Source organism: Crinia signifera, chromosome 2 (genome assembly GCF_055691185.1).
Source record: "Crinia signifera chromosome 2, ASM5569118v1, whole genome shotgun sequence".
Taxonomy (NCBI): Eukaryota; Metazoa; Chordata; class Amphibia; order Anura; family Myobatrachidae; genus Crinia; species Crinia signifera.
This window is the reverse complement of record NC_139218.1, coordinates 170,632,859-170,646,555: the sequence shown is the minus strand read 5'-3', so window position 1 is coordinate 170,646,555 and position 13,697 is coordinate 170,632,859. Positions and strand designations below refer to the sequence as shown.

At 45.6% G+C, this 13,697-nt stretch overlaps 1 protein-coding gene across 1 annotated transcript in view; it reads left to right on the top strand.

Annotated features, from left to right (window-relative positions):
- LOC146060209 (bromodomain and PHD finger-containing protein 3-like) overlaps positions 1–13,697 on the top strand; it is a 587,893-nt gene that overhangs the window by 127,427 nt on the left and 446,769 nt on the right. Inside the window, 1 exon segment of the mRNA XM_083173193.1 lies at positions 9,518–9,674. Coding sequence (XP_083029319.1) covers positions 9,518–9,674 — 157 coding nt within the window.

Below are 13,697 nucleotides of genomic sequence, written 5' to 3'. Positions count from 1 at the left end.
CCAGTGAAATACTAAGTGTTAATAATTAGTCATAGGAAGCCGAAGCTATAAATAGAGAGATAAATGAAAGAAATGTTACCTGAGAGACCAACCTGTATATACAAAAAAGCACCCAACCTGAAAACCAAATTGACATCAAGCAGGTTGAAACCAGAAGGGCGCCCAGGGAGCATTAGATCCATAGGTTTTTATAGATGTGGTCTGTGTCTACCATGCAGACAGATAAAAAGTGAGAAAAGTAAGATCACTGAAGTTGACCTTAATGGAAAAGTGGCCAAAATCAGTGACTTTATCACATGTAATAGTAGCAATGTGGTTTATGCAATTAGATGCACATGTGATAAATACTATATAGGCAGAACCTCTCGGGCACTAAAAACCCGGATTGCAGAGCATATCCGTAATATCAGAAAAGGCCTGGAGATTCATGCTCTGTCGGCACATTTTAAATTGAAACATAATTGCTCTCACACATTACAGGTTTTTATGGTCTAAAAAGTATACCTCCTGATTTGAGAGAGAGAGAGATATTGCAAGTAAAATAGCTAAAATGGAAATGCAATACATATTTGACTTCAAAACTCTATCACCAGGAGGTCATAACAACGATTTTGAATTAAAATGGTTTTTATGATATGCTGTTTTTTTATAATGTGATATCTGAATCCAAATTTTTTTTATCTCCTCTCTTTTAGAAAAGGAACAAGAATTTTGAGCATTAATGGTTTTTAGTAATTTTTTGCATAAGTGTATTTTTGTAATTTTGCACTTTTTTATTTTTATATATGTATTTTATATATGTACTTTTTATATAATATATGTATTTTGATATGTATTTTTATGATTACTTGTAATTGTTTAATATTTCAATATCACCTATGTTATACTGATTTTTTTTTTAAATTCGATAATTTTTATTGAAAATTTTTACATATTACAACTTATACAATGCAATAACAAGAAAAATTGGAAAAATAGAAGATGAAAGAGAGGGAGAAAAAAAAAAAAGAAAAAAAAAAAAAAGAAAGGAAGGCAGAAGACAAAATAACATCTGGCAGTGTGCAGCACGGCCCACCCATTGGTGCCATCATCATTTACATACATTCTTTAGGTTTTTTATTTTTTACCATCTAGTCTGGAGATACCTTGGACAGACATATTATCAAGAAACAATAAACGCATTTATTTCCCAGAACCATGTAATGTATTATAGGATTTGGATTGCTGAATAAAGCATGACAGCCCATCTTGTGTGTTTATAGAGTGTCTACTTGTGTATTGTTAGTCAGAAACACGTGATTACATGTTCCCACTCAGCCCGTGCCCCATGTAGTGTTACCTTACCAAATATACGTTCACAATGCTCGATAGAGCCTAGTCAGACTGACGCATGAGGGGCGAGTCAGCCCATCGGTCCCATATTTTGTGATAAGTTTTTTTGGAGCCCCTGGCAGCATATACAAATTTTTCATGTCTGATCACCAGGTTAGTCAAACCCGTCCACTCTCGCAAGGTAGGACCCTCTGATGCGAGCCATTTTCTAGCCACACATACCTTGGCAAGCGCACATAGGTTGGTCACATATCTTAGCATATATTTATCTGGCCCGTCCACCTCTAATAGTGCCAGAATACATAGTCGTGGGGTGAGAATGTCACGGGGAACACCCGTGGAGACAATAGAGGAAATTATTTCCTGCCAGAAGGATGTGATTATTGGACAGCTCCACAGCAGGTGCCAAAACGTGCCCCCTGGGGAGCTGCACTTAGGGCATCTGGAGTCAGTCCTACCCCCCATCCTGCACAACCTAATGGGAGTCAAATAAACCCTATGCATCACATATAATTGCACCTGCTGGTATCTAGAGGATGTGGTGGAGATGCGCGGGCTGCTCAGTGCTGTCTCCCAGTCCTCATCAGTAATGGGGCCCAGATCCTGCTCCCACGCCTCCTTAATGGAGGGCAGGCCAGGGGCATGGTGCGCCGCAAGCAGGGCCGCTTAGAATCTGGAGACAGCCCCAGGGGGCCCCGTCGACGCCAGCAGACTCCTAACAGGCGAGCCGCTGAACGCCGGGGGGTCACCAGGGAACTGTGTCTGACAGGCATGTCGAAGCTGGAGGTAGCGGAAAAAGTGTATATTTGGCACCTGGTATTCGTCTTTAATTTGTTGGAAAGATTTAAGTATGTTATTTGAATAAATTTGGCCAATCGAGGTGATGCCCCATGTGCCCCAGAACTCCCTAATCTGAAGGCCCTGTAATTCCGGGAATGCTCTAGTGCCATCCAAGGGGGTGTCAGGGTCATGTCCCTTTGTTGACAGGAGTCGACCGGATTGTCGCCACACCAGGATCGCTTGTTTAATTATTGGCATCTTTATTAGCTGTACGTTGTCGCTTAGCAACAACTGCAATGGAGACATACCTGGCAACCTATTTGAAATGAGTACTGTGGGCAGCAGGTCCGCCACGTCCTCGCCGACCCAATCCACCAGCTGCGCCAATTGCGCTGCGATATAGTAGAGACGGAAGGAGGGGACAGCCATGCCGCCACATTCGCGTGTCATTGTAAGGGTATTAAGCTTAATACGTGCCCTCTTGCCGGCCCAAATAATAGAAGAGAGCAGGCTCTCTATCTTCCTGAATGTCTGGAGGGGTATATATATCGGGGAGTGTTGCAATATATATAGGAGCTTAGGCTGGGCCGTCATCTTAATGAGGCTTATTCTCCCTGAAACGGTTAGGGGCAGCTTCCCCCAGACTGCGATCCTAGAGTGCAGGTAGGCCAGTTGGGGTTGAACATTAAGGGAAACGTACTGGGACGGTGTATTAGAGATGCAGATCCCCAGGTATTTAAAAGAGTTAACCCACTGGAGGGGAAGCTGGATTGCGGGATTTGCTGGGACGTCCCCTGAGAATGGTAGAACACAGGACTTATCCCAATTAATTTTTAGGCCAGAATAAGTGCCGAACGTGTCAATTATTTCTAACAAGGGAGGCATAGAGGCAGCGTAACTGGAGATGAATAGCAAAATGTCATCCGCATATAGCGCAATTTTTTCCTCCAGTCGTCCCACCCTAAACCCCTTGACCGCTGGTGACATACGTATCAGGCAGGCCAGGGGTTCCACCGCGATAGCAAACAGAGTGGGCGATAGGGGGCATCCCTGGCGTGTTCCCCTCTCTAGATTGAATGAGGAGGACACGAACCCATTTACAGAAACCCTAGCTCGCGGGGAGGCATACAACATACGAACCCATCTAATATATGTAGGGCCAATCCCCACTTTTGTCAGGGTATGCCAAAGGAATTCCCACTCAATTGAGTCAAATGCCTTGGCTGCGTCTAGTGAGACCACAATTGAAGTGTCCGCATCCCCGCGCGGGTTCTGCAAATGGGTATAAAGCCTACGTACGTTGATCATGGTGGACTTGCCTGGCATAAAGCCAGTCTGGTCGCTGTGGATAATTTTGGAGATCACCGTGTTGAGGCGAAGTGAGAGTATTTTGGCAAGAATTTTTATGTCTGTGGGGATCAGGAAGATGGGCCTGTATGACTCCACTAAGCATGGATTCTTATCCGGCTTCAACAGTACTACTATATTTGCTTCGAGCATGGATTGAGGCAGGGAGCCGTGGGTAAACACCTCATTATATAAGTTCAATAAAATAGGGGCATAGAACGAAATATGTTTTTTGTAGAGGTCTATAGGAAGGCCGTCAAGGCCTGGGGCCTTGCCAGCTGGGAATGATCTGATGGCTATCTCCACCTCCTCCACCCGGAGGGGCATATCAAGAGCCTCCCTGTCCTCCGATGTCAGTGAGGGCATATCAATTTGATCTAAGTAGTCCTGTATAGCCTGGGCATCGTAGATCAACTTGGAGCTGTATAGGGTTTGGTAATAGTCTACGAATTGACCCACAATATCCTGAGTGTTTGTGTACGAGACTCCCTGGGGGGACAAGATTCTGCACACGGTGTTACTAGATCTTTCTGAGTTAGCCAGCCGCGCCAGGTAGCTGCCGGGCCTGTCCCCAAATGCATATTGAGAGTGTCTAGTGTAAAGTAGTTTATATTTGGCTTTTTCCTCAAGGCACTCCACCCACGCCTCCTGTGCAAGTAGCCACTGGCGCCTGGACGAATCCAGGCCATCCTTCAGGTATTGTTCCTCCCTATGTTGGCATGTGGATTCTAATTCCATTTCTCTCTGTTTATATGATTTTTTAAGGGCAGCTATTTTCTGTATCAGTGAGCCTCTGGTGTGGGCCTTGAAGGCATCCCACACCACTGCTACCGATGCCGTGTCTCTGTTTAGTTCCAGGAACTCCCCCCAAGCACCCACCAGGTCTTCTCCAGTGCCTAGACCCTCCAACCAGAACTTGTTAAGTTTCCAAAATGACTGGCCTCTGTCGCCTCCCAGCTGAACATCAAGGGTCAGGGGCGAGTGATCGGATATGCCTCTGGGTTCATAGCCGACAGAGTGGACACCGGGGAGGAGGGATCGAGACACCAATGCCAGGTCAATTCTAGAGAAGGTGGAGTGCGTGGAGGAGAAACACGAGAACTGTTTGGCAGTGGGATGTCTATGTCGCCATGCATCCTCCAGACCCATGCCCTCCACCATTGCCCTGAACTGTTTGTGTCCAGACCTCACCAGCACTCTGGAGGCGTGGTGTACATCTAGTGTCGGGTCTAAGATATTGTTATAGTCCCCCACGCTAATGATGGGTGTGTCAGGGCAGTCTGCAACAAATTCTGCGGCCTGTTTAAGTACTTCGGCCGAATAAGGGGGGGGTACATATATGGCAAGCAGCAACAGGGGGATGGAGTGTACAGCGCACAGCAAAAACACATATCTGCCCCACTTGTCAGTCTTAACCTTCTCCACACTAAAAGGAACATTTTTGCGAATCAGGACTGCCACTCCCCGGGAGGAGGAAGTATGGGACGAGTGGTATACCCCGCCAATCCATGGCTTCTTAAGTGACATAACCTTGGTGCCCATCAGGTGTGTTTCCATCAGACATATTATATCAGCTTTATATTTACGAATTTGGTTAAACACCAAGGAACGTTTAATTTTGTCATTAAGACCACGGACGTTCCATGAGGTGATCCTAACTACGTTGGGAGCCATAAAACAGTTCTAAGGTCAGAATCGTAGTCTAGCAGCACATTGAATCTGGTTCTCCACAGACTCCAGTGTATGCATAGTAATATTAACATTGGGTTACCGCATGCACATAACATAATAAGAGAAAAGAAAAATAGAAAGAAAGAAAAGGACAAAGACAAAATACTCAAAGAGGACCAGCTTACAATCTGAGTTATCCTACAACTACCCCAACATCCCCCCACCCTGCATGTCTCCCGGAACTTTGATATACTTCAAAGAATATAATGACTATCAGGGGCAGGTTGCAGACCTAGCCCACCTACATTTATACATACGCTCTTTCAACACAGGATTAAGTCTGTCGCAGCACAGATGGTGGAGTCCGCAATGTTATGTAGTGACAGTCAGATGTTTAGGCCCAGCAGCAACTTCTTAGTAGTATAACGGGTAGTAGAAAGCCAACACACTCAGGCATCATCCAGCACGGCCCGTCTGGCCGGTCTTGTGGTGTCCAGCCATACTGATGCCTCCTTTGGGGTAGCAAAAAACTTTGACTCGCCGTCCACGATGACCCTCAGCCTTGATGGAAACAGCATGGAATAGGATAGATTGAGATCTCTCAGGCGTCTCTTGACTTGAGCATATTGAGCCCGACTTTTCTGCACCTCCACCGCAAAGTCTGGGAATATCGATACCCGTTGACCATTCCAAGTTAGTGGACCTTTGGTGCGGTTTACTTTCAAGACCATATCTCTGTCTCTGTAATGGAGGAGCTTAGCAATGAGGGTACGGGGGGGGGGGGGGCACCCGGTGGAAGGGGGCGCATAGGAACGCGATGAGCTCTTTCCACAGAGAAAAAGGGAGAGAAAGTATCCGTGCCATAAGTATCCCGGAGCCATTTCTCAACAAAGGCCTCAGGGTGTATACCCTCCTCCTTCTCCGGAAGACCCACTATTCGGATATTGCTTCTCCGTAGTCGCCCCTCCATGTCCAGCAGCTTGGTCTGAATGGAGGCAACTTGCGAGGATATGTCAGAGACCCTGTCGGTAAGAGGCGAGAATCTATCTTCCAATGTGGACGTACGAGCCTCCACTTCGCCCATTCTCTCCCGGACCCTCTGTAGGTCATGATGGATGATGGACAGGTCCGACTGAACCTGGCCCATCTTTTCTGTCAGCCTCTTTTCGCTGGAGGTCACGGCCTCCAATACTTTTTGCAGGGCATCTTCAGGACCCTCAGCTACCGGAGGTATTGAGTGCTGTGGGGAGGGTGCACGGGAGGAGGACTGATGTGACTCATCCGTGTCTGGTGCCTCTGAAGCTGTACGTGGGGTTCTTGCGAATTTTTCCAGCTGGGCGGCCGCCGAGCTGCGGTTAGTCTTCCCCATGCTGTCAACTGAGGGCAGGAGACTCCGCGGTCCCGCGAGCTGTGATCGTAAGGGGCCTAGTAAATGAATATACTGGCGTGGGCTGTGGTTGCCTAGGAAGGCTATATGTGTGTGGATGACAGGCACACAGGAGAAAGGAGGATATTCAGTCTGTCGTGTGCAGTGTAGCCTGTACTTTGATGGCAGATGGGCTGACAGTGAAGCGCAGAAGCACAGGAGTACAGGAGGCCCTGGACAAGTGGATGGTGTGTAGCTAGGCCCCTGGGGCACGCTTTGCAGCGCAGTTATTACTCACTGTGTTCTCCTGTGCCTGTCTCCCCTGCTTCTGTGTGTTGCTGCTGGGAGCGCCCGGCAGCACTGACTCTGCCTCTCCCAAGATGGCGCCCGGGTCACAGCGCCGGGCCTGGAGGGTCCCTCACTCAACCCCGCTGTCTGTGGGCTGCTGTCCGCTGATGCCAGGCGGCCAGGCAGGGGGGGCCGCGCCGTCACACGATGTCAGAGACGGGCGCCGCGACCTCTCCCCTTCCCAGCGCGATCCAAGATGGCGCCCGGACCCGGCCGCCGATGACTGGCAGGGAGCCGCGGGGAGCAAACAGTGCCTCGAGGTAGCCGGCGGGTGATATAGGGCTCCGGAGTGCCGGGGGGACTCTATCCTCCTCCTCCTTCTTCCACCGCCAGACACTCCAAGCCGGGGATAGCGGGTAGCAGCTCGCCTACCTCCTCACCAAGATGGCGCCCAGGCCCAGATCCAGCGCCGGGGGGAGAGCGCTATGTATCTCCAGGGGTCGGCGGGCGGACACTGCGGGGTCTTCAGGGGTGTCAGGAGAGCCTGCTGCCTTCTCCACCTCGACTGCCAGGTATTTTTAACTGTTTTAGAGCGGTGCCAGGATCTTTTTAGGATTTTCAGGGCAGGAGCTGCAGAAGCACACAGCCGCTCACATGCCCAGCGAAGCCACGCCCCATGTTATACTGATTTTAAGTGTTCTTATCTATTTATATACTGCATGAATTATTGTCTAATGGCTTGTAAATGGTCTGCATTCTCTTTGATCCGCATTATGACGATGGAACGCACGGCAATTATTTGCGTTCCACCGTCAGTTTCTGTCACAAGAACCTTAGCTTTTGGATACACTGAAGGAACATAGCCAGTGAAACACATGATGCGTTTTCCGGCTATATGGATAGACAAGTAAGGAGAACATGGGTGTGTTTGGCCTGCCTATTCAGTCTGACGTGCTCCCGGTCACATGGTTAGATGTGACACGCGGAAGCAGTGGAGGTGGCAAGCACGCCATGCTCCCCACGATCCAGCCCGATTCCAGCGCAATAATGACGCACTTTCGGTCACACGGATAGGATGGAACGCGGAAGTGGAGGAGGTGGAACGCACGCCGCGCTCCCCACACGCGATTAAACATTTTATCTATATTCACATATATACATATATATTTATATTCCTAGCGGAATTAATAGAATGCACTCCAGAAAGTCCAAAGTGGACTATAAATATGTATTTTTAGATTACAAGTGTGTTAGTGAATTTGTAAACAGGAAGCAGATGAACTTCCTGTCTACAGGGTATATAAACCCTTACATTTCCACTAGCTCTGCACCTTGAAAAAGATTCTAGTATTTGGGATCGAAAGGCGTTGGAGCAGAGGAGGAAGAACATGTACCAGACTGGACGACTGTGGCCCATTGTCAAACACATCCTGGGACGAAAATCCGGATTTTTCCACCAGGTTGTAGACTTTTTGGTTTTTATACCTGCCCTGTCGAAATTTCTAGGAGTTCGGATACATTCCTCATTTTTTTGCATTTGTCATCCTGTTTGTTGGATTTATGTAATAAAGACCCCTGTTTTTGAAAATCTGCGGTGTGACAAGTGTAAAGAAACCTTGATAGGAACAGCATTTCCTATTCCTGTGTGAGTTGTGGTACGCACCATCTCTGTTCCTGTGGGGCATATGAAAAATACCTTTTTGTGAAAGAAACGTCTCCCTTTTCTGTGAGTTGGGGTACGACATCACTTAAAGATACCTTTTATAGGTTTTCTTTACACATTTTAGATGTGAGTTGGGGTACGCATCTGGTCTCCATAATTATTTTGGCGGAAAGGCGATTCACACCTAATCTTGAGGACACGGGTGGAAAAAGAAATTTGCTTTTGAGACGTGCCTCACCATATGTTGTTATCACATTCCTTCTTTTACATGGACCTTTGTGACAAACATCTGAAAGTATCCTGTATCTAAGAAATCGATGTGGTTCCTGGGAAAAATTTCCAAAAAGAAAAATCCCATACAAAAGGGAAGTAACGTATTAGCGCCAGTGTGTTTCCATTTGTATTTTGTTGGATGTCTTGTATGTAAGGAGTGGTGTCTCCTTTCATTTGTTGAGATACACCGGCTGCTGCGCCAGAGAGTGGTCCACTATTTTCTTGTTACTATACACAAAGTAGCAAAGTCCTTGTTATCTACTTGTCGAATAATCTTTGTAGTATTCCCTTAGCAGCATATACAACATGAGCCATGAATTTGCCCCAGCATTAGCCAGTATCAGTCTGCTCTGTATCTGTAACTCATTAAACTTGTTTTCTATTACATAGTGGGGTGAATTAACAGTTTGCTTGCACCCCAAATTGCTTTTGGCTGATAGACTTTCCCCCAGTTTATAACTTACTTGCTGGCACCCAGTAACATGTGGCTTCATCAAATTTACTAAACCTCCCATAACTAAATGCAAGCGGAAGAGTATAGAGAAGAATATTGTTCAAATTTAAAATCAAGTACACATTTTTGCAAAATAATGTAATTAAGGTTCATTTTGTCTCTGTTTCATTAATGTAAAAGTATTTAAGGGAAATGTATTTAAAATTGAGCAAATTACTGTGAAAGCACCTACTGTACTTTATATAGGAAATAAATTTTTTCTTCAGGAGTGAAAGTGTTACAATTCTCAAGTTTGCACTTACCTTATCTCAATCCTTTTTATGTCTACTCCTTTTGTTTCCAGGCTGATTAAGATCTCTAGTGGTGTTTGTTTACAGAAAAAGACACAGTTCATGCAACATCTGCACAGTTATTGGCTGCTGAAACGTCAGTCTAGAAATGGGGTTCCTCTTATCCGAAGACTTCACTCACATTTGCAGTCCCAAAAATGTAGCAAACAGGTGAGAATCTACTAACCAGTAAAATAAAATTTCCATTAGCATGGTTTTAATTCCTATTCTATTTTGGGGTCCACAAACATGGTGTAGTACACCATATTATCTAATGACCGTAGACACTGTTCGATTTGGTCTATTTTTCTATTCGGTTTTGCTTACATAATCCCATCGAATTGCAAGAAAAATCGCACTGTATTAACACCCTATAAGTCTTATAGATCTTTAAAAACTTTCACTTTCAGTGCTTATTTGGCAGTAGGATTATTGTATTTGTTTCTAAGGAGGGTATCTCTTTAATGGTCATATAAATTAAGTTGTTGTAGTGATATCACATTTAAAGTGTCTATAAATAAAAATGAGATCTATTCAAGGTTACGCCCCCCCCCCCCCCAAAAAAAAAAATAGACCTCAATATGTCTATTTACTCTATCAATGTTTATTGTCAAATAAGATACTTCCACATAAATTAAACAAACCTGACAACAAAAAGTGGAATTGACTGTTTTGTCTTCTCAAGGTAATTATGAGCAAAGCAATGCAAACACAGGGCCTGATACAGAGGTGTATACAGTTTGGCTGCTTTGCTTAGAAATAAATGCAAATAAATGTAATACATTCAATATTGCCTCTATTCATATTAAGCTTCATCTGTACAACTGCATTGGCCCCATTCATCTAACAATCAGTGTAGCTGTTTATCAGCTCCTTTGTGCAAGTTATTCATTTGAAATCCATATATTTTCAACACCTGATTATCCTGAAATACCGGCTACAGTATGTGTCATCAATTTAACCTAGTTAAAAATGTCCAGTCCAACCACTAAGCTGCAAGTAGAGAAGTGGCTGATATGTATGCAGGTACAAAGTCTATCTTCATCAAGGGCCCCATTCAGAGTAGATTGCTGTTGTGCAATTTCACAATCAGTTTGCTGATCGAATGACTGCGCATGTGTACGGATCATGCGTGAGACAAAATAGGGACAGTTTTAATCGCAATTTGATTGACAGTAAATCGGCGATTGGGGGGGGGGGGGGTAACCTGCCATTTTTTAGGAGTGTCAGGAAAAACGCAGGTGTGCCCAGGCCTGTATCTGTTCCAGAGTTGTGGAAGGGTCAGACTTACTCATGTTTGCACAGACTGGAAAAATCATATGATGATAAGTAAATTGCATATGGATGTGCAACTGGATACAAGATTGCTAAATGTTTGCAATTCTCTCGCAGATACACAGAGCAAGGTTTCTTCTCTCTGGGCTGCTGCTAACCACTCAGTCTTTTTCAAATTTGCAGATGAGCAATCCATTCTGGATTAGGCCTCAAGTTGGCGGCAGCAGCAAATAAGAAATGATACTGACGCAGGAGATAGCCCCTAGTTTGTCTGATATTGCTTTGCTGTAAAATTTAATTCAAGTGTAAAGAAGAAAAATTAATTTCTTGTTAGAAAGGGACCATGAGTAAGGACTCCTAGGCTGTACCACAAGGTCAAATTAAAGAAATTGCATTTGGTCCCTTTCTAACAAGTAATATTTTTTTCTCCTTTACACTTGAATTTTACATTTTTACAACTTCTCTTCCCCTTTATGTATTTATTCTCTTCTCCACCTCTATATGAGTGATAGTAAGCTACTCATTGAGGATACAATATTGGCTTACATCTATCAGTAACTGTCTGTTTCCATTATTGTGCACTGCATACCACTATAGGTTGTATTTTGCTGTTATTCACAGGTTTCTCTTTGACCTTGGCTGTACCAGCCTGGGTTAACACATCTCTGGCCATGTTAGAATTGTCTAAACTGTTGACCAAATGGCACATATCCTATTCCTATATCAGGTCCAAATAAAGCCAGTATAATTATCCCTTATTTTTGCATCTTTCCTCGAAGCCATCCCTTCATCATTTGGAACTATGCTCTTCTCAATACAAATGTCTGAGTGTTTGTTGTGCCATGTACAATCAGGGAGTTTGTTTCCCATCAATATCCTATAACTTTAAGATGTATATTTGTCCCTTACCAAGGCTCAAGCTCTCCTGTAGGGCCTTCCTGTGATTTTACAGTCTGATATCGCAGCATCTGTTTCTTGTATAAATGTTGAGGACATCAAAAGGAGTGACGCAATGCATGACACAGATTTATTAGATTGTCAAAGATACGTACGTCTGAATTGTCTGTAATTGTTGAAGATGTTATTTGTAGGCTCAAACACTTGCAATTGATGATAATCCTTAAATCATAGCTAAATATTTCATACAATTATGTTTTTATAGATTTAGTTATTTGCTTCTTTTTTTTTGTTTGGGTTGTGTATATGGTGATTTTTATTCTGTTGTACAGTACATAAATCTACATACTTTCCAAGGGACATGGGAGCAGCTATGTCCATTCCAGTCACTTGTTTGTTCACAGCCAATCCTGAGTGTCCTCCTGTCCTGCTAATTGCCCAACCAATCACTGCATCAGTGGAGGCTATAAATATACTGGGTTGAGACCTGGGAAATTACCAGTTCAATGATGTTTGCAGTCTAGCTGCTATCTGTGCATTTGCTCACAAAACTCTGGTTAAGGGCACTGAAAAGAACTAAAAAATGCAGGGACATACAGTAGTGCAATATTGCTTCACAAATCAAGATTATTTCTTAATAAATGCACTCACATAAAAACATTTAAAAATTCATATCATATATGGATGATACAGTATCCTCCTGAAGCTCCAAAACCAAAACGAGGATGCCCAGCTGATGCAAATGAGGAGTCCTGGTTGCCAGTCCCAGAAGCTGCACCTAACTTCCTCTAAGCTGGGATCGCCCACAGATGGTATGGTCTCCAGATCTTTGTGTAGACTTAGGCCCTTATTCTGGTTGGTGCGGTCAGAGCCGCACACGGGGCTCCGACCGCACAAACCAAGGGCCGCCCACCGGACGGATCGCCACGGCCGTCCGTACACGGACGGCTGGCGATCCGCACAAAAATGGTGGAGGCTACGCCTCCACCATGGTGGGAGCTGCCCCCTGCCTTCGATGGTCGACGACCATCGAAGGCAGGCCCGCACGCCGCGGCAGCTCCCGCAAGCTCAGACCACACGGACAATCGTCCGTGTGGGAGCTTGTAAGGGGGCTGAAAGCTGACATCCGGCGACGTCAGCTTTCCGCCCCCATGTCATGGTAATGAGGGCGTCATGCCCTCATTACCATGCATACGCCCCGCGTTTTCATGGGAACGCCCATGAAACGCGGGGCGTACACATAGGGAAATGAGGGGCTGAAGCCCCTCACGCCCCTATACGCCCCCTTTGCGGCGGACGAAATCCGTCTGCGGCGAAGGGGGCTGCACATGCGCAGAATGACCTCTGCGCATGTGCAGACCACAAACATCGGCGGTACGGCCGCACGCGGGCCGTACCGTGCCGATCTGAATAAGGGCCTTAATGCTTTAGTGCATCAGAAGCATAAGTCCATATGACTCCTGCCCGACGCACTTCCGGTAGCGCGGACGCCCGGGATTGTAGGATGACGCACTTCTGGTAGAGTGGTAGCTCCTGCAGATGACAGGAAAATTTAAATCAGGTGAGAGATGTGAATTAATTTGGATGGTATAAAAAACCAATAGGCGTTCTATGGACTTATGCTTCTGATAAAGGACCAAGTGTTCAAAAGCGCTAGAGCATTTGAAGTTTTTCTTCCACAGGAAGATGTTCTGGATAGCCAATTGGTAGATGCTAAATTGTAGTGGGCTAAAGAACCTTCCACGCCCGGGGGAAGGAGCAAGGCCGGGGGGCTTGCTCCTTCACTATCCACGGCACCACTGGTTGCCTTAAGTAACCAGGTGGCGAGCGAAGCGAGCCACCTTGCCCGAAGCATGGCGAGTGAAGCGAGCCCACGAGCGTCCGTTTGGAACCCTTCTTCCGACCTTGCTTCTCCTCTCTCCACCCCCTTTCCCCCCTGTAACGTCAGGAGGTCCTTTAGCCCACAACAATTTAGACCTAACCATATCCAATCCGGAATAAAAACCCTATTGTTATGGTCTC